This window comes from Rhinatrema bivittatum, chromosome 7, assembly GCF_901001135.1.
Source record: "Rhinatrema bivittatum chromosome 7, aRhiBiv1.1, whole genome shotgun sequence".
Classification (NCBI taxonomy): Eukaryota; Metazoa; Chordata; class Amphibia; order Gymnophiona; family Rhinatrematidae; genus Rhinatrema; species Rhinatrema bivittatum.
The window spans coordinates 170,250,164-170,272,587 of record NC_042621.1 but is presented as its reverse complement, the minus strand read 5'-3'; the positions used below and the strand labels follow the sequence as shown (position 1 = coordinate 170,272,587).

The 22,424-nt window shown below is 40.5% G+C and overlaps 1 protein-coding gene across 2 annotated transcripts in view; it reads right to left on the bottom strand.

Moving 5' to 3' along the window:
- The window catches only part of DLG5 (discs large MAGUK scaffold protein 5), a 469,022-nt gene that overhangs the window by 341,245 nt on the left and 105,353 nt on the right, over positions 1–22,424 (bottom strand). For both annotated transcript variants that reach the window (XM_029609514.1, XM_029609515.1), the window contains exon 5: positions 1,783–1,966. In XM_029609514.1, coding sequence (XP_029465374.1) covers positions 1,783–1,966 — 184 coding nt within the window. The remainder of the gene's footprint in view (positions 1–1,782; positions 1,967–22,424) is intronic.

The following is a 22,424-nucleotide window of genomic DNA, read 5'->3' as shown; positions in this document are numbered from 1 at the left end:
TGTGTCAAACACACAACGGACCCCCTAAAGCATATTATAACACTGTCCCTTGAATGCATTAACACAATGAAGGACAAAGTCACAAAACATACCTCTTGGGATGGCAAAATGATTTGATCAGGCTTCTTTTCCAGATTAATTTTAAAATATTCACAAAATAATGAACAAATCTTTTGTACAAATAAGCAACATAAATGCACTGTGGTTTACACAGCAATAACCTTTTCAAGTTAACAAGGTATCAGAGGAGCACCTCAACAAAAACTTTGTTTCTTCAGCCATCCCTGACCTTTGACCTTCAGGCCAGTCAAATAGCTTGTGTTTACTCAAAGCGCTGCCTTTGACTGCAGCATTTAACTTTAAAGTTTAGCTTCTGAATTGCCTCAGCTGTTAAACAAAGTGCTTTCAAAGCATATTGCTGCAACTGCTTTTTCCAGCTAATCACTTCTTTGTAAGCTGTAACAGTGGCTGGAACCCACACATTTAAGACAGGTTTTGTAACATTTTTATGCCCTCTCCCCAACCTTTCCCCTCCTCCAAGTCCATGAACTTTCATCAATTAACAAAACAAAACACAAAACCTCCCAGACATATACTTCTGGTGCTGGGACAACTTAATTGTTCTATGCAATTTAGAACTGTCCACTCTTTTACCCCTGCTAAGCTCCCTTCTTTTTACAGTTTGACACTTAAAAGCATTTATCAACATGCAGTAAGGCACTATGTGAATAGATTCTGCAAACCTAAAGAACCAAAGTTTGCTCTATCATTCTCTAACCTTTAAATGACAGTGCAACTAAAGAAAGACCTCATTTTTAATTATGGTTTCCAAATATAAACTCAGACTGAACTTCTGCATGTTCAAAGCTGCTGCTGCGTTGGGAGAATACACAAATGTCCAACATTAGCAACACCACAGCCCTCCTTCAACGTATTAGTCTGGAATCACTAATTTTCCTTTTTTAACACTAGTTTTAATTCAGTTTTTCCCCTCCCAGAGAAAACTTCAGCTTCTTATATGTTAGAAGGATCAAGTTGGGCTTCTCTGAGGTCTGCTGACAAATTTAAGGCACAGTCATGATCTTATTTGAACTTGACTACCTGCCTTTGTTAAAAAATAAAAGGCAGGTTACAATTCAAATAAAACAGATAATGCAAAGCTATAATTTGAAAAATGATTTACCTGATACTCTTTATTCCCAAGCAAAGTGGAAAAGTGTCTTGAATTATTATACAAGTTTAATAATTTGACTCCACAGAAAACTGTACCATATACTATGAAATATTTTAATAAAAAGCATGGCAACTGGTAAAAGGTATTATGTATGAGTCAAAAATGCTACAGTGAATTATTAAAAATTCTTTACAGCTGTTTCCTTGAAATTCCACTCAATCAATGGGAGCAGAAATGTTTGAAACCATTAAAAATTCTCTCTTAGAAACGGGATGTTGTTGGATCAAACTGGCTCTAATTTCATGAACAAATCCCATTTGCATAAAACAAATAAGACACCACTGGTCAGAAGATGGATAGCGGCCTAAAAGTTATCAATTAGAATATTTGAGACAGTTAAGTATTACTATTGACCACATATACTTTAGAAACTCAGCAGAGTGGATGCTGGGAATTTCACCTATATGAGAATCTCAGTCTTTAATCCAAAATGTTACATGCAAAAAATAAGTTGGAAACAGTTGAAGCTGCCCAACCGCATGGATGTATCTCACTGAAGTACTTTCTGCCTCTTTGAGAGCTGTGACGTAAAATAACAATCATGCTACCTGCTGCTGATGGCTCCGCATGTCTGCAACCTCCTTCTGATCCTCCTCGTGTAGCCTCTTCAGCTCCTCGCAGGACTGCTGCAAGTGATTGTGCTCACGTACTAACTGGGTGTTCTTTCTTTTCAGGGTGTCCATGTCCTCCTTCAGCTGTGACTGGTCACCCAGCAAGCGACTGTGTAATGTACTGCAAAGAAAACAGAAGAAGCTGTGTGTGGGTACAAACATTCCCATTATCCTCGTGATACTACAGTAAATACAAAAACCAAAAAAAATCTGTAATGTATAAAAAGTAACAGCAATATTTACACTGCATAAAATCTCTGAATGGACACCTGGCACCATTCTGCTATTCCAACATCACTTGTGTGAAAGCATGTATCTCTAGACTCAATACATATTCTGTATGCTTCTCTGGGAGTAAAAAAAAACCAAAAAACAACCAACCCACAAATAAGCCAAACTACATTTTACCTTAAAAAAGCTCAAAAAAATATGTGGAACATTGCCTTTCAGATATCTTGAATGCATACTTTACATGTGACCCAGCCTCCTCTTGTAGTTTCAACTAGGTGAAAGTTTTAGTCATTTCTTCAATAGAACAAGTTGATTTTAGTTATCAGGGGTATATGACACAGCTAAATTTAAATGTGTAGTAATACAAGAGGAACAAATTACATTGCTTGATTTATTCTTAACAGATTCAAAATGTGCTGAAAGGCCCTCAAAAAGTCCTTGACAACTGTTTTTAAAAAGAACTGAGTAAGTGGAGATTGTCCTGAACAACTGAATTCTTTGGCAGCAATAAATTTGATTTACAAAGAGAAAGCAAACTTCATATATTTTGTTTTCTTTAATTACAATTAAAAATTAGAAGTACAAGCAGGGACAAAAGATCTCACAAACACACAAAGATCCTAAATCTTCAGATTCTTAGTTTGTACACCAGCAAAATGTTTTCTTTTTCAATCTGGAAGTTTCCTCCCGCTCCCTTTAGGTTCCTAGCTCTAAATCAAGAGGGTTTCAAAAATCTACTGCAAGTGAATTTTCATGGCTGGCAGGCAAAGTTGAAGAGGGCCAGGAGAAGGCAACATCTTTTGGAGAAGGCAATATCTTTGACTGTGTTTTTGGCGCCTGGAGGTGGCAGATGCAATGTGAAGTTGCAGGATTGTAGAGGGATGGAGGTGAAAGTTGAAGTGGAGTTTGGGAAAAAGAAGAGGAGCAAGTTCTAGGTCCATTAATACAAACCACAAAAGACCTACCGTATTTTTCGTTCCATAAGACGCGCCTGACCATAAGACGCACCTAGGATTCAGAGCAGGAAAATTAAAAAAAAAAAAAAGGTGTGCTAAACCGGCTCTGTTCCCGGGTGTCTGTGCGTCTTAAGGAACAAATTAGGGGAGGGCATAACATTTTTTTTTTGTCCCCATTTCGTTTTCAGGTCTGGGGAGGGCCATTTCTGTCCACTCCCCAGATCAGAAAACTTTTATCGTTCTCTTTGTTGGGAAAAAAAACCAAAACATACCAACCCTTTAAATTTAATTAACTATAACCCCTCACCCTCCTGACCCCCCCCCCCCCCCCCAAGACTCTGGTAGTCCAGCGGGAGTCTGGAGTGATCTCCTGCACTTCGGCTGTCGGCTGCCAGTATTCAAAATGGCGCCAATAGCCTTTGCCCTTACTATGTCACAGGGGCTACCGGTGCCATTGGTCGGCCCCTGTCACATGGTAGGAGCAATGGACAGCCAGCTAGCCCCTGTGACATAGTAAGGGCAAAGGCTATCGGCGCCATTTTGAATACTGGCAGCCGACGGCCGAAGTGCAGGAGATCGCTCCTGGACTCCCGCTGGACCACCAGGGACTTTTGGCAGGTCTTGGGGGGGGTCAGGAGGGTGGGGGGTTGTAGTTAGTTTTGGGGGGGTTTTTTATATTCGCTCCATAAGACGCACAGACATTTTCCCCCCACTTTTGGGGAAAAAACGTGCGTCTTATGGAGCAAAAAATATGGTATATTGACATTAATCATGAAGCTGAATTGCCAAAAAGAAATATTTCCTGCTCCATTAGTACTAGTCTTCCAGCATCTGCTAAACCTGAAACAAATTGGTGAAAAATCAAACAGAAAATGGTACAAACCCCTACAAGCCACCATAATGCAAACTATGCCAGCATATTTCAAAAGGACTCCACTACATGGAGGAAAAAAACATTCAACATAAGGGGATCCTATTCCTGTTCCTTCTCTAAATGTTGTATATATGTAACCCCTGGGCTGGTTGTACCCAAATAGTGGTACCAGAAAACATCTCTCAAATCACAGTTTCAGGTGGTAAATTTCTCGTAATGTTAAAATATCTCAAACCACAGGGTTCTCTAAGCAGGGAAATGATTGCTTTCAAGTCCCTTGCATTGCATTACCTTAAGGTTCAATTCAACATCTTATATACAGCAGTGATAACAACAGCACTGACGAATGTTAAAGTCACTATGTAATAAAAATACAATTAAAGCTGATGTAATAAGACCCGCACTGAAATCAGAGCTGATTCTTCTGCGCAGATTTTTTTGAGCGCTTGTGGCAAAAACCAGCAGAAGCGCAGTATGTAATAACAGCTGCATATGCTAATTAGATACATGCATAAAACCAAGCACACCAAACATATGCTCCATAATGTGCGCAGTAACACGCGCTCATAGCCCTATGTAGTAAAACATCTGTGCAGAAACCTGCACCAGCACCCATCGGCGTGTGAACACCTGTATTTGATTCTCGAGGCGAAAGTCTTTCTTTTACAATAAATAAATAAATACATACATTTGGATCCAGAATTTGATGTGAAGGTGGGTAGAGCAATATCTAACCCCTTCATGATCGGACTCAGACCGCCAGCAAGTGTGTGAAATGCAGATCGTCGATTCTGCCTCACTGAGAAGCTGCCTTCTCTCTACCTGTTCTATCCTCCGCTTGGCTGACCCACAAAAGCATAAAAAAAAAAAAAACTGGTCTTACCTCCTGCCCTGACCCAGGTGCTAAAAACCCGCATTAAAAAACCAGCACTAACCTGATCGATCTGCTAGCACAGCTCCCTGCATTGCCCGTAAATAGATAATTGCCTCCTTTGAATGCCATTAGCATGCACTCGCAGAAAAAACGCGGGTCTGTAAGCGCACTTGTACACGCTTTTTTTTTTTTTTTTACTACGCACAAAACCCTCATTACATACCCATATAGGGCTTTGCATGGGAAAACGCATATATAAACGGATGTGTAGGCACACACAACCCCACGGAAGCTTCAGCACACCTTATTAAGTCGGCTCCATAGTGTGAAATTATGAAAATGTTCTTATTTATTTGTCTGTCTTTTTTATACCGACATTCGATTTGGCATATCACATCGGTTTACAGAAAACTCATAATAATGACACCGTTGTCACATTAAACTATAAGTACATTGCAACAGAGGTTCTGCTCACGTTTCTATGGTAAAAGTGATTTAAACAAATTTGTGACTTCTTATAGTCTTGCTTAAGTTTAAAATATTAAAGTCAGTTGATTCAGTCTTTAATCTGATGTTGCTCCTATTCCATTAGCATAGAGCAAGTTAGTGCTCCCCTCCCGATGTTGGTGAAGTATTAAAGGTGAAAGCAGAGTTGCTTACCTATAACAGGTGTTCTAGGACAGCAGGTTGTAAGTCCTCACAATTGGGTGACATCATTGGATGGAGCCCGACATGGAAAACTTATGTCAAAGTTTCTGGAACTTTGACTGAGCATACTGAGCAAGCCTGTGTCCACGCAGGGTACCTCTTCAGTCTTGTAACATACAATTAAGATAAAATATTAAACAAAAAAATAGGAGAAAACCCAACTCCATGGGGTGATGGGCGGGTTTCGTGAGGACTAGCATCCTGCTGTCCTAGGAAAACACCTATTAAGTTAAGCAAATCTGCTTTCTCCTAGGACAAGCAGGATGATAGTCCTCACACATGGGTGAATCCCTAGTTAAAGGTTGCTCCCCAACACAAAAATGGGACCAACGAGCACCAACCAGGTGCCAACAGGCACAACAACCACAGTGCTGTTGGTAATAAAGGGGGAGACAGCCTGAAATCAAATAATGGGTTCTAGGCCTCAAAGAGATTCTGAAGCTCAGACTGGCTGAACCTGTCATGTCAGCCATCCCTATCTAGACAGTAGTGAGATGCGAATATGTGGAGAGAAATCCACGTCACAGCCCTGCAGATCTCCTCCACAGGAACTGCTCGCAAGTGGGCCACCAACACTGCCATGGCTCTGACAAAATAAGCCTTGACATGACCCCCCCAAGATGGCAGTCCCACCTAAAAATAATAGAAGGAGATGCAGTCTGCTAGCCAACTGGATAGATCTGTTTGGCAAGGGCAACTCCCAGTCTATTCCTATCAAAGGAAATGAAAAGCTGAGTGGACTGTCTGTGGGCTTCTGTCCACTCCAGATAGAAGGCTAAGGTTCTCTTGCAATCCAAACTGTGCAGGGTTCGCTCGCCTTGGTGTGAATGAGGCCTGGGAAAGAATGTAGGCAGGACGACTGACTGTTTAAGAAGGAAATCCGTCACCACCTTAGGCAGGAACGTAGAGTGCTTATGCAAGACCACCCTATCACGATAAAAAATATAAGGTGGATAAGTCTTAAGACCTGGAACTCGCTGACCCTGTGCGCTGAAGTGACTGCCACAAAAATATGACCTTCCAGGTCAGATACTTCATGTCACAGGAACGCAGCAGCTCAAAAGGAGCTTTCATCAGCTGAGCTAACACCATGTTGATATCCCAAGACACAGCAGGAGGCCTAGGGGAGGCTTCATTTGAAGCAGGTCCTGCATAAAGCATACAACTATCGGCTGTACAGAGATGGGCGTACCATCTACATCTTGGGGGTATGTGCACTGAGGTGAACTCTAATGGAATTGGTTTTCAAGCCAGCCTCCAATAGGTGTAGAAGGTAGTCAAGCAGTTTTTACAAAGGGCAGGAGAACGGATCTAGGCCCTTCTGCTCACACCACACAGAAAACCTCCTCCACTTCAGTCTGTAGGACTTTCTAGTGGAAAGCTTTCTGGAAGCCACCAGGACCTGAGACACATCTTCAGAAAGATTGAGCAGCTGCAGGATTAACTTCTCAACATAACTTCTCAGCAATTCCTCACTAGTTCAGACACTGTTTCCTTACTAAACACTCCTACAAGCGTAGTCAATACACTTATGCCTCTCCTCTTCATATTATTGTATTATCTAATTTTATTCAGTTATGCCTTACTATCGCTCCGGCTATCCTAGCCCTCCAGGTTAATACCCCTTGTTATATGTAACTTTCATCTCTTGTTATATGGTTTTGACTTTGTTATTCCCCCATGTTATTTGTAAACCGATCTGATATGAATTTCTTTCATGAAGGTCGGTATATAAAAATGTTAAATAAATAAATAAATAAATAAATAAATAAATAAATAAATAAATAACTAACATCCAGGCTGTGAGCGACTGTGACCTGGGAAGATCTCAATGAGAGTGTATGCTTCCTTTAAATCGAGTGAGTATAGTCAGTCCCCTTTTTGCAGGAGGGGAATCAGTGTGCCCAGGGAAACCATCTTGAACTTCTCTTTTTTGAGAAATCTGTTCAACGCACTTAGGTCTAGGATGGGACGGAATTCTCCTGTTTTCAGTGGAATCAGGAAGTATCGGGAGTAGAATCCCTTCCTTCTTTACCCTGGTGGGACAAGCTTTACCACTCTGACCATTAAGAGGGCGGAGAGCTCCCGAAGCAGTACCTCTTGATGCACTATTGTCCCCCAAAATGGGCACAGGAGGGTCAATTTGGTGGGACACCCAAAAGGTTTGATTGATATCCTTGATGGACAATAGACAAGAACCAATAGTCAGAGGTTATACTGGGCCACTGATCCATAAAGAACTGTAGCATGCCCCTGACTGGGGGTCCAGCATCTCGGGTACAGGTTGCTGGCTTATACTCCCTACGATCCAGTCAAAACCCTGTCCCAGGATTTGGCTGGAAAGCCGGAGGATAGTTCTTCCTCTGGCGGTAGAAAGACTTCCTCTGATTCTGCCTCACGGACCTCCTAGCTGAGGAGGGCGGTATGAAGTGCTGGCAGAGAGCTGTTGGAGGATCGCATGGTGATCCTGCAATTGGGCCACCAAGTCCTTCACCTTATCTCCAAAGAGATTCTCTCCTGTGCACAGAAGGTCAGTGAGTATTTCCTGCATCTCCGGTCGGAGATCTGAAGCCTGCAGCCATGCCAATCTGTGGGCACCAATTCCCACTGCAGAGACTTTCTCTGTCATCTTGAAAACATTGTAGGTTGAATGAACCTCGTGCTTTACACACTCTAAGCCCTGACACACCAGCGATAAGGGGGTTTTGCTGCTGTTGAGGCAGTTGCTCGGCCACCTCTTGCACTTGCTTCTAGAGGTTGCGAGAGTATTGGCTCATGTAGAGCTGGTAAGAGGCAATGCGGGCAATAAACCTGGCCCCTTGGAACACTTTCTTCCCAAGAGCATCCACTACTCTATGATCCTTGCCCGGGAGCGCAGAGGCATGGGTCCAAGAGCGCTTGGCCTTCTTGAGAGTGGACTCAACCATTACCGATTGGTGTGGTAACTGACACTTCTCAAATCTGGTAGCCTGTTGGACGAGCTAAACCTCCATCTGCCTTCCTGTTGATGGGAGGGTCCTGTGAGGGGGTGCTCCCAGATCCTCAGCAGTAACTCCCTAAAGATCCGGTGCACCAGGACTGCCATAATCTCTTTAGGGGCCTCCATGAACTGGAAGATTTCCAGCATCTTACGACTGGCCTCCTCCTCTGTCATTAACCGAAAAGGGATGACTCTGGAGGAGATCTCCTTCGTTCAATCTGAAGGAGATGGTTTTGAAGGGAGACTGAGTCCTCTGAGGAGGATTCCGCAGTGTTGTCTCCTCCAGGGGTCATACGGGGCCGAGGTCGATGACAACAAACCTGATGCAGTCTTCGATTTGGAAGAGACAGACGCCGATGGATAGGGGCACCGGGGATCGGCCCCTGTCAGTCTCTTCCAAGTTGAGGGCATCTGGTTTGTCATCATCGAACTCTGCACTGGGGAAAGGCCAGGCCGAGCACAGAGGGGATCCAAAGAGCTTCTCCATCTTGTTGAGCTGAGTGCGATGTCCCTTGGGGGTCATATGGGCACACATGTGGCAACCCCGGATGTCATGCAATGCCCCAGGCAGAAGACACTCACCTCACGGTGGTCCGTGATGGACATGGCTTCGACGGAAACCGCACAAGATCATGATGAACGAAAAAAAGGGAAAAATCCAGAGACGGTGATGGCGGGCGGGCGGTCAATGCCAGCAGGCACAGAAGCACCACTGCCATGGGGGAAGGGGGGGAGGGTGGAACAGAAGCAAAATAGGACTTAACGAACTGCCAAAAAACCTGACAGGGGAAACTAAAGGGATGAATTTGATGAATTCATGCGAAAACCTGAAAAGGATGGTGAAAAAAAAGTTTTCAAGGGCAATTTCTGAAGAAAAGCCACAAGCTCACTGTATCGCGAGGTGAAAGCTCAGCGGAAAAAAAAGAGACAAGAGGGATCCCAGGTAGATGCATGGAATGGGGCATGCTGATTATGTTCCAGAAACATTTGCATAAGTTTTCTGTGCTGGGCTCTATCTGAAGATGTCACCCATGTGTGAGGACTACCAACCTGCTTGTCCTAGAAGAAATCTATTTTACACAGCCATTTAACTTCTGCCTCTCCACACAGTTTTCTCCTCTAAACTGTTTAGCTTCCACACAGTGCCTGAATTGCATCAAGTATACTCTTCTCCATTCCAGTATCAGAATGATACCCCTGTTACTCCTTTTCTCCAAATCTCCAGTAGATATTCATGAGTCCCATTGGGGGTTCATCCCAACTTTTCTCCCTTCTCTTCCTCTTCTCCTCTGGTTGGCTGCAAGTCATCCCCTCCTCTGGATGCTGAAGATCTTATCTGCAGGTTCCTCATCAGGGAAGCAACTCTCCCTTTGATGTTAAAGCAGCAAAGGAAATAATTTGGAGTGGAGGAGTAGCCTAGTGATTAGAACAGCGAGCTATGAACTGAGGATAGGGAAATACCTACAATAACTGAATGTAATCCGCTTTGAAGTGCAGAAACGTGGAATATTAAAATCTAAAATAAACAAATAACTGAGTCCCTAGCTAATGGGTACTCAGAACTCAAATCATAAAAATATAAAAAGGGATAGGGAGGGTGGACAAAAACTCCCATATCCAATATTAAACTCTCCATGAAGAAGTTAAGAATCAAACAGAAAACAGAAGAGAACAGCCAAGATATGTTGCCTCTGGAAAAAAAAAAACTAAAATCCACACTCTAAGATGGTGGTCTGGCTTTATATACCAGAAGAACTCACCAAATACTCTTTTCCAATGGGGAAGCTTTACACCCACACTATAGTAGTTATGCTTTCTTCCAAAATTAAAAATGGTTTGCTCCTATACCTGATCGTAGTAGGGATCAAAGGGATCTCTACATATATTATACATTGCAGAAAATGTGGCGAGAGATGCTACACTGACAAAACAAGTCAGAAGTTAAAGACAAGAATAAACCTGTGCAGACACAAAATTATATGTCACAAAGAAGAACAAGGCAACCCCTCCATAACAGAATTTTTTTCAGGACCAGACCACTGCATCAGTGACCTTATGATCAGGATTGTAAAAGGGAAATTAAAAATAATCCAAGAATGTAAGACATTTAAAGTTAAAAGGAATTAAATATATTAATTTATACTTGAGGTTGTAGCCTAGATTCAACAGAACAGAGGCTTATCAGATGGTAAAATTTCTGTGCATATTACACTTTATGTTTTTGTGTGTATGTTCTCCCCCTTAGAACTTTGGAATGTCTAGACCTAGCTGCTTGAAAAACTGTGTGGACGTATATTCTTGGGGTGGGTGAGTGGGGACATTTGGCTTTTCTACTTCTCAAAGCTGGCGAATAAGCGATCTGGCATGGGAGTGCAGAGCTGGCAGTTTTCTCAAACAACTGCATGCATTTCTTATATGTGACACCCCCAACCCCTTTGAATTTTGAAATGAATGAACTTAGCTCTATTAAACTTTGTGTGGAGGTAAGTCCTTGGGGGAGATATCAAACTTTCAACTTTTCAAGGCTGAGTGAATAAGGGGGCAAAGTTGGCACCTTTTGAAAAGAAATGCATGGAGGATCAAACCAAAGCTTTCTACTTGTTCAGCTTCCTACCAAAAATAATTTGGTGTGTCTATCACTTTCTTGTCACTCTAACACATTAAACCCCTTCCAACCATTGTAATGTATTCTAGGATTCATTTAGATATCTGATGTCATCTTTTGCTTTGGCCTATTCATTCTGCTTTGAGTTGAAAAAGGCAGATTCAGCTTCTGAAAACTAGTCAAGAAATACATTAAAATTAGTGCAATAAAAAGTTATCATCTTATATATTTATATATATACTTTATTAGCCTTTATGTGCAAGTCTTTCAGAAAAAAAAAATCAGGAGTCCTTCTGTGTACTTACAACACAGCAGTTTGGAATCATCTCCAAAAAGACAGGATTCATTCTTTCATCCAAATCAATACAAAATTTCAATAGTGGTCTCTGCACAAACCCCTGTGAAACCCCACTTGTCACCTTATTCCAATTATACTAGATTCCATTAATTGTGAACCTGTAACTATCCTGTTAACCAGTTTCTAATCCACTTGCAAAAAATGTTACACTTCTCTTTCTTAATTTGAACAGCTTTCTTCCATGCAACATCAAAAATCTTTTGTGAAATGCAAAAACACTTGTTATAATTTGATTGCCTTCCTTGAACCCAAATTCAATCCAAAGTCATTTACAACAAACAAGACAGTACAATAATCAAATACATCAAAAAATATATCAATAACCTAAAATACATAAGTTGAATATAGACATCAATAAAACACACCACCACATCAAAAGTCTAGAGGCATAACTCAGACCATAAGAACATAAGAAAATGCCATACTGGGTCAGACCAAGGGTCCATCAAGCCCAGCATCCTGTTTCCAACAGTGGCCAATCCAGGCCATAAGAACCTGGCAAGTACCCAAAAACTAAGTCTATTCCATGTAACCATTGCTAATGTTAGTGGCTATTCTCTAAGTGAACTTAATAGCAGGTAATGGACTTCTCCTCCAAGAACTTATCCAATCCTTTTTTAAACACAGCTATACTAACTGCACGAACCACATTCTCTGGCAACAAATTCCAGAGTTTAATTGTGCGTTGAGTAAAAAAGAACTTTCTCCGATTAGTTTTAAATGTGCCCCATGCTAACTTCATGGAGTGTCCCCTAGTCCTTCTACTATCCGAAAGAGTAAATAACCGATTCACATCTACCCGTTCTACACCTCTCATGATTTTAAACACCTCTATCATATCCCCCCTCAGTCGTCTCTTCTCCAAGCTGAAAAGTCCTAACCTCTTTAGTCTTTCCTCATAGGGGAATTGTTCCATTCCCCTTATCATTTTGGTAGCCCTTCTCTGTACCTTCTCCATCGCAATTATATCTTTTTTGAGATGCGGCGACCAGAATTGTACACAGTATTCAAGGTGCGGTCTCACCATGGAGCGATACAGAGGCATTATGACATTTTCCGTTTTATTCATCATTCCTTTTCTAATAATTCCCAACATTCTGTTTGCTTTTTTGACTGCCGCCGCACACTGAACCGACGATTTCAATGTGTTATCCACTATGACACCTAGATCTCTTTCTTGGGTTGTAGCACCTAATATGGAACCCAACATCATGTAATTATAGCATGGGTTATTTTTCCCTATATGCATCACCTTGCACTTATCCACATTAAATTTCATCTGCCATTTGGATGCCCAATTTTCCAGTCTCACAAGGTCTTCCTGCAATTTATCACAATCTGCTTGTGATTTAACTACTCTGCACAATTTTGTGTCATCTGCAAATTTGATTATCTCACTCGTCGTATTTCTTTCCAGATCATTTATAAATATATTGAACAGTAAGGGTCCCAATACAGATCCCTGAGGCACTCCACTGTCCACTCCCTTCCACTGAGAAAATTGCCCATTTAATCCTACTCTCTGTTTCCTGTCTTTTAGCCAGTTTGCAATCCACGAAAGGACATCGCCACCTATCCCATGACTTTTTACTTTTCCTAGAAGCCTCTCATGAGGAACTTTGTCAAACGCCTTCTGAAAATCCAAGTATACTATATCTACCGGTTCACCTTTATCCACATGTTTATTAACTCCTTCAAAAAAGTGAAGCAGATTTGTGAGGCAAGACTTGCCCTGGGTAAAGCCATGCTGACTTTGTTCCATTAAACCATGTCTTTCTATATGTTCTGTGATTTTGATGTTTAGAACACTTTCCACTATTTTTCCTGGCACTGAAGTCAGGCTAACCGGTCTGTAGTTTCCCGGATCGCCCCTGGAGCCCTTTTTAAATATTGGGGTTACATTTGCTATCCTCCAGTCTTCAGGTACAATGGATGATTTTAATGATAAGTTACAAATTTTTACTAATAGGTCTGAAATTTCATTTTTTAGTTCCTTCAGAACTCTGGGGTGTATACCATCCGGTCCAGGTGATTTACTACTCTTCAGTTTGTCAATCAGGCCTACCACATCTTCTAGGTTCACCGTGATTTGATTCAGTCCATCTGAATCATTACCCATGAAAACCTTCTCCATTACGGGTACCTCCCCAACATCCTCTTCAGTAAACACCGAAGCAAAGAAATCATTTAATCTTTCCACGATGGCCTTATCTTCTCTAAGTGCCCCTTTAACCCCTCGATCATCTAACGGTCCAACTGACTCCCTCACAGGCTTTCTGCTTCGGATATATTTAAAAAAGTTTTTACTGTGAGTTTTTGCCTCTACAGCCAACTTCTTTTCAAATTCTCTCTTAGCCTGTCTTATCAATGCCTTACATTTAACTTGCCAATGTTTATGCTTTATCCTATTTTCTTCTGTTGGATCCTTCTTCCAATTTTTGAATGAAGATCTTTTGGCTAAAATAGCTTCTTTCACCTCCCCTTTTAACCATGCCGGTAATCGTTTTGCCTTCTTTCCACCTTTCTTAATGTGTGGAATACATCTGGACTGTGCTTCTAGAATGGTATTTTTTAACAATGACCACGCCTCTTGGACATTTTTTACTTTTGTAGCTGCTCCTTTCAGTTTTTTTCTAACAATTTTTCTCATTTTATCAAAGTTTCCCTTTTGAAAGTTTAGCACGAGAGCCTTGGATTTGCACACTGTTCCTTTTCCAGTCATTAAATCAAATTTGATCATATTATGATCACTATTGCCAAGCGGCCCCACCACCGTTACCTCTCTCACCAAGTCCTGTGCTCCACTGAGAATTAGATCTAAAATTGCTCCCTCTCTCGTCGGTTCCTGAACCAATTGCTCCATAAAGCTATCATTTATTCCATCCAGGAACGTTATCTCTCTAGCGTGACCCGATGATACATTTACCCAGTCTATATTGGGGTAATTGAAGTCTCCCATTATTACCGCACTACCAAATTGGTTAGCTTCCCTAATTTCTCTTAGCATTTCACTATAATTTTTCAGATCCATTCAATGAATATTTCCCTGTGTGTAATCCATCATAACAGAATGGGGGCCAGCAGTGCCTTTTAACCTAGTATCTTCACTGGCAAGCTGGTATAACATGTAATATATTCATCTATCTTATTTGTGTGTTTCATTTATTTCCCACTTATTCAGAATAACTTATGTCAGTACCAAGCAAAATGGAAGAAGCTATTTTAAAAAATAGACAGTCTGAGTTGGCATGGTAGAAGGTGGAATTGGTTCTTTACTCCCTAATTAATTAGCAGAAGAAAGGAAGTACAGCTGGCTTGTAAGCCAGTCTAGATGACACTGAAGAGCTGGAATTTTTTTTTTTTTTGTTAAGAAGAAAAGTAAAAACAGCATGTGTGTCTTTTATAGATAGCCTCTTTTCTGCCAGAAACACTGGGAACAGGAAAACTACTGATCTGCCATGGTTGGTGTCAGCTGCAAACTGCTTATAAGCAAGATGGGAATGAGACCAAAGTGTTGGCTAATGATGTTGTGCAGTACACAAATTCCAGATAATTAAGTTTTATGGATCGGGACCAAACCCAAACTTTTTCGAATAATTCAAGTTTCCAGTTAATGGATCTTAGGATGAACTGTGCACGACTATATTTCTTTCATTGTTAATTTTACAATGCCATGTTATTCTTAACCAAACTACAGAGCCTATAACAAAAGGCCTGAGATCAAGGAGAAAATCAACTCAACTTTCGGGACCTGCATCACTACATCAAGTCTTGGAGTCGCTGGTTTCAATAACAGCACAGTGAGCAGAATCCACAGAAATGCATCAGCTTGCAGATGGGTCAATGCAGCCATCTAAGTTCAGTTAATTGATAGTCAAACCTCAGTTCAATAAATGTTGACGATGTTATATTTCTCTCTTTCTACATTGAACTTTGCAGTCTGACATTGAAACAGGCCTTGTAGAAACTGTACAACCCTGATGGCCCTTCAAGAGATGATTCAAAGATCTGGGATGCCCTGAGGAGAATTGAAGAGATGTGCCAGTCTGTAGTATATAAAGCCTCAAGACTCATATCTACTGCCTTCAGTTATCAATGCAAGTGTTTGGAGACGTCTCACTGACTAAATAGGAGAGACAAATGCAAATGGAATCTCAGGTCTGTTCTTGAAGCAAGCCACCTAAGAGGCCAAGGACCTCTTCAGTGAGACATGGATATCTGTGCAACCATAGATTTTTTCTTGGGCTGTATATGTTGAGCTTTCAAGATCAACGTCTTGAAACTGGGCTTAAATTCACTGGCCAGAATGGCATGAACTGCTTTGGGTGACATTCTAACATACACTTCACAGTCATCAGTGTCATGGAGTCCTTCCCAAGGAAGGATGCAAGCACACTTTGTGTTGACCACTGATAAGACGTCTTTCATGAGCACTTGGGATAGATTCCAAAGCAGCTGGCCTGCTTTTTTTTTTTTTTTAAATCCTTGACTAGGCAAACAAAAGGGTAAAATAAAAAACTCTTAAGGCCAAAAAGAAAATTAGTACAAACACTGAAGAAAAGCTGCAGAGACTCCTCAAACACGTCCAACTAGGCCAGCATAAAAAAGATACAAAACAGAGCACCTGCAAGGTAATTATAATCACAGTAAGTTTCACACTTGTGCAGAAAAGACTTTCATTTCACTTGGGTGTAATGATTTGGTACCATGTGTGGTAGGTAATGTGACCCATTTGTTCTGAACCTGCTTGTCTTCAGAGAAAAGTTGATTTCATAGTAAACAATGTGATCTAGATCTCATCTATTCAGAAACATTTTTCTAAAATTAAAGAAAAACACAAGCACTTATTTAAAAAATGTATAGCCTGCCAATCCTCAATTCTTAGCAGGTAACAAAATTACATCCATAATCACATAAAACAGCTCAAATAAAAACTAATAAAACAGAATAAAATACATAAAAACTAAAAACAATATAAAACCGAACAAGCAGAAAGATAGGCAAAACAAAACAAGACAAAAGAACTGATCTAAGTGTCTATAAAGTTAGATGAAAAACAAGAGCAATAGGCAACGTTCCCATACCTTTTAATATAAGTTCATGACTACCTTGTTGCAAACAAGAAAAAACAAAAAAGGTTGGTCTGCAGAATAATAGAAAAGGATATAAAGACCAGGTCAATAATCCTATACATCCCCTAGCTACCAACTGAACTCGTAAGGTTAAAAAACCAGCTATTGTTGCTAAAGATATCTGATAAGAGCCCTACTGATAGAAAAAACTGTTATAAATATAGTGGACAAATGTTGCATTTCAAGGTTTTATAAACAGAACAATTGGATATTATGGAGGCAATTATATCAAGAAAATTTAAAACTAATACATATTATTCCCATACTTATCCTACAATACCAAGAATAATAAAAGGGAAGATATTAGACAACGTAAACGTCAAGTAACACATGGAGCAAAACAATAAGTATATACCTCAAAATTCTTTTATCTTGTCTACCCCCTAATCATATTTACTTATCCCTACATAACAGCTCTTAGGAGTGTGTATCTAGATATGCTCTTAATTGGTCTGGGTAATTAAAGATATATGTATTATCCAGATGTTTTATATAACATTTACAGGGATATCTTAGTGAGAATTGTGCACCCCCTTTCTTGCACTTCCTTACGAAGTGCAATAAAATTTTTACGTCTTATCTGAGTTGTTCGCACAACATCTGGGAAGATTCTTATGGGTGCACCGTAAAAATTCTGTTTTTGTTGTCTAAAATTAAGTTTTAACACTTCATCTCTCTCTGAATAAGATAAAAACTGAACTAATAAGGTGGCTCTATTATCAATTTTGGATTCAAATGACTTTTCCAAAAACTGTCAAATTAAAATTTTCTATATCTTTTTGATTATTATCCTCCCTCCCTTGTTGTAAATAGTAAATCTTAGATAATTTAGGAATTGAAATATCTGAATATTTTAAGATATTTTTCAAGTAGTTATTGAATAAGTCTACTGGGGTAGCCAGATGAACTTTGAATTTAAGAATATTAAATTTTCCTAATTTCCTATTTTGATTCTCTAGCATTTCTATTTTCCCCTCATATTCTTGTACAGATTTTATCAAATTCACCTGAATTTTCTGAATTCCTCCCATTTTCTCATCAAGAATATTGACATTTTTCTCTAAATTATCAATTTTCCCCTGCGTATGCACATTCTTATTTAAGACTTCTTGAACATTAAGAGTTAAATTATTTATCAGTGGACAAATGTTAATGAAAAAATGTGGTTTAATAAATTTACTTCAATTTAGGAAGTTATTTCAGACTTGATAGAAACAGGAAGGTCATTCCAAAGTAAAAGACCTGAACTCCAAACAGCTGCTCATGAGACTCACCCAAACAAATCTGCTTAAAATAAGCAGCCAAGAAAGCAAATAGAATGCTAAGGATTATTAGGAAAGGAATGGAAAATAAAACAGAGATTACCATAATGCCTCTCTGTATTGCTCCATTGTGTAACCTCATCTTGAGTATTGGGTGCAGTTCTGGTCACCACATCTCAAAAGAGATATAGCTGAATTAGAAAATGTACAGAGAAGGGTGACCAAAATGATAAAGGGGATGAAAATTCCCCTATGAAGAAAGGCTAAAGAGGTTAGGAATCTTCAGCTTGGAGAAGAGACAGCTGAGGGGAGATATGATAGAGGTCTATAAAATAACGAGTGGAGTGGAATGAGTAAACAATCAGTTTACTCTTTAGAAAATTACTAAAACCAGGGGACACACAATAAAGTTACTAAGAAATACATTTAAAACTAAGTGAAAATATTTTTGTACTCAATGCATAATTAAGCTCTGGAATTTGTTGCCAGAGGATGTGGTGAAAGCTATTAGTGTAGCTGCATTTAAAAAAGGTTTGGACAAGTTCCTGGAGGAAAAGTCCATTAACCGTTATTAAGATAGAACTGCTGAAATCCACTGCTTATTCTTGGGATAAGCAGCTTGGAATCTATCTACTCCTTGGGATCCTGCAAGATACTTGTGACCTGGATTGGCCACTGTTGGAAACAGGGTACTGGGACTGATGGACCTTTGGTCTGACCTAGTATGGTAAGTCTTATGTTGCTGTGACATATGCAGAGGAGTAGAGAGATGGACCAGAAGATACCTTTTTAAAACAGAGTTAAAACAGCATAGAGCTAGACTATCAATTGCCTTAAAATCCAAAGTTCCTTTCTTGGTTTCTTGTGCCCTCTACTCAAAAGGCCAGACAGCCATGTCTGGCCATCAGAGGAAATTGAGTGATGGGACAAATGAGTAGAGAGACAAAGAGATGCCTTTGAAGTTGTAAAATAAAATCCTTATGTGGTACCCCCACGGGTTGGCCACTAGATGTCACTAGGTCCCTGTATAAAACTAATATCATAAGCCTTCCTTCCCCCATTAGTCCCTCCCACCTGGAGGGTCTGGATTGGCATCCTCAACCCTATTTAGCACAGCCATTTTAGAACTATTTGGGATCAGTTTGAGGAAGCTTTGGAACAGTGAGGATGTTTAAGTTTTACACTCTGGTGAAGTATCCCATCTTCACCTAGAAAGAGTTTCAGTTAGAAGTGATGCCTCACTGTGCACTTCCTGACAGAGGTTCCTTCTTTTACTAATTTAGAGGAAGATATTTTTATGCCAGATACCCTCTTGGGGTGAGAGGGCTCATGTCCAGGCGACTGAAGACCTGTGAATCCATGCTAAACCCTAGTTGGACAAGCACCAGTGACAGATCTACTGGGAGAAACAGTGATAGCTAAAAGGTATATCCAGTTTTCCATTAGAAGTATATTTGAACCTGACCAATGTGGGGAGTTTTTGGTCGTCCCCCCCCCACCTCCCCACAAGGACTGCAGTGATGAGGTGGCCTGATCCCACTCTGACTTTTCCCCAAGAGAAGTCACCAGTAACAAGAATGCAGATATAAGATCGGGATACCCCAACCAGATCTACACCCATGGTACCAGGATGGGTAGGGTGTCCACAAAGGTTATGGATTAAGGTAGGACTGTAATTGCTGTGAAGTGGTTAGCCGCTGAGTGAGCATGTGCAAGTAAAATCACCACAGGAGCTCTACCCAGAAGCCTGAAATAAAAGGACACCTACCTACATAGAGATACACTTGTACCAGCAGTCAGATATTAACTTCAACATTGACAAATGGACTTTAACTTATAATTACTGATCAGTAAACTTTATTTAACACCCAGACCCTGGGTCCGGTCTGATTTATCACAGCCTCTCACCTCATGGGAAGCATCTACATTATTTAAACACACCGTGTAGCAAGACACCATGGTCTAGGCCCTAAGCGAGAGCTTACTCCTATAAAAAGAATGCCCCCCAGGGATTAGGAGTTAAACATGGAGTCAATTGCTAGCTGGAGAAGCCCCTGAAGAGAAATAAATGTTTGTGTGCCCTTGGGATTAAAAGCCCCGCTAACAGAATTACACAAATATAGTTTATGCATTTAGTCCAGAAAGTCAAACGCTTTACGACCATATCTGAAAGCATTTTATTTAAAAATAATTTTAAAAGGTGTATAGACCAATGTACACTTAAAAAAAAATTCAAGCTCTGGAAATAGAACTTCATGGAGCAGCAGTATAATTTTAAGACTGACTGCTGTTTACACTTAATAAAAAGGTATAAAATTGCAGATTAGAAAATAGAATGACAATCTGATATGGCTGTTTTATTGTTCAAGAAAGAATGAATCATGCTTGGCTCTCACACCTGTCATGGGATGGTTAAAGTCCCCTATTTATATACCAAGACTACAAAAGGTTTGTGGTTTCAGTTTTAGGTGTGGACTCAGTCTCCATTTTCTTTCCTCCTTTTTGTTTTCTTTTCAACCCATTTGGCTGTACTCTGTGTACCAAGTGTATTAAAATGAATATTTCATATTTAACCACCCTACAAGATAAGAAAAGAAACTGAATACAATAAATGAACACTTTGAAAGGATACTTCCTAGATACTCAGTGAAATACATTGCTGTCCATCAGCTTTACAAAACTTACCAGAATATCTCCAGGACACATTGTCACTCCCAATATTAAAAAACAGGCAGCTATAACTATAAGTACCACATGACACCTTTATATCGCTCCATGGTGAGACCGCACCTTGAATACTGTGTACAATCCTGGTCACCGAATCTCAAAAAAGATATAGTTGCAATGGAGAAGGTACAGAGAAGGGCAACCAAAATGATAAAGGGGATGGAACAGCTCCCCTATGAGGAAAGGCTGAAGAGGTTAGGGCTGTTCAGCTTGGAGAAGAGACGGCTGAGGAGGGATATAATAGAGGTCTTTAAGATCATGAGAGGTCTTGAACGAGTAGATGTGACTCGGTTATTTACACTTTCGAATAATAGAAGGACTAGGGGGCATTCCATGAAGTTAGCAAGTAGCACATTTAAGACTAATCGGAGAAAATTCTTTTTCACTCAATGCACAATAAACCTCTGGAATTTGTTGCCAGAGGATGTGGTTAGTGCAGTTAGTGTAGCTGGGTTCAAAAAAGGTTTGGATACGTTCTTGGAGGAGAAGTCCATTAACGGCTCTTAATCACGTTTACTTAGGGAAAAGCCACTGCTATTAATTGCATTAGTAGCATGGGATCTTCTTAGTGATTGGGTAATTGTCAGGTTCTTGTGGCATGGTTTGGCCTCTATTGGAAACAGGATGCTGGGCTTGATGGACCCTTGGTCTGACCCAGCATAGCAATTTCTTATGTTCTTATGACACATAATTAATGCTGGCAGAAAAGGACCCAAGTGGTCCGTCCAGTAGACCCAGCAAAAATGTGTCACACATCAATAATAATGGATGCATACAAAATGGAAAAATATGTGGAAGCTTGCAAAAATTTTTAGCCTGTACTGTTTTTAAAAATACTCTCTAAATCTCATTTATAGAAACAGAAGTTAAGTGAAAAACTTGGAAATCACATAAAAGGAATTTCTCCACTCTGCTAGTCTCCAGCTAGTTTGCACCATATAGCAAACTGTGCCTACTGTTAGCTCAAAACACCAGGGTTAACTTCTAGGAAAAAAGTTCTCATCATGCTATTTTCCTTACAAAATTAACTGTGGTGCTCCTCCTGCTTCAATTCCAGAACTTCCACAGCAATACTGGAAACATAGCACATATACAATGGAGAAATGACTTACCTTATAATTTCATTTTCCTTAGTGTAGACAGATGGACTCAGGAACAATGGGGTATAGTGTACTCCTGATAGCAGTTGGAGATGGATCAGATTTCAATCTGACGTCAGCCCTAGTACATATACCCCTGCAGGAAGTGCAAGTCCTCAGTATTCTCCTCGAAAAGCAATTGTGGATATATGTATGACTGAATGATTTGGATAACTTGCTTAACTTTATAACTTGGTTGACTTGATTAATTTGAATTGGTTGAATTGGTTATAGCTGGAGACCTCCAGTGCCCTCAACCGAGAAACGTAGACACCCGGTAGGATGGGTGCCCTAGTTTGAGGAAAGCATTGCTTACCCGTGAATCACTCGCTCTCGGGGATGTCACTCAAGAATTCCATGAATAGCGGCAGCCGTGGGTGGGATGCTGAGTCCATCTGTCTACACTAAGGAAAATGAAATTATCAGGTAAGTAATTTATCCATTTCCTAGCGTATAGCAGATGGACTCAGGACCAATGGGATGTATAAATGTATAAGAGCTACTCCCGAACCGGGTGGGAGGCTGCCCATGGCCCACTTCGTATTGCCCTTGCAAATGCTGTGTCCTCTCAAGCCTGAACATCCAGGCGGTAAAACCTGGAGAAGGTGTGGATGGAGGACCATGTCGCCGCCCGACAGATCTCGGCGGGTGACAGCATCTTGATTTCCGCCCAGGACACTGCGTGGGCTCTAGTGGGAATGGGCCTTGACGTGTAAAGGCGGTGGCTTGCCTG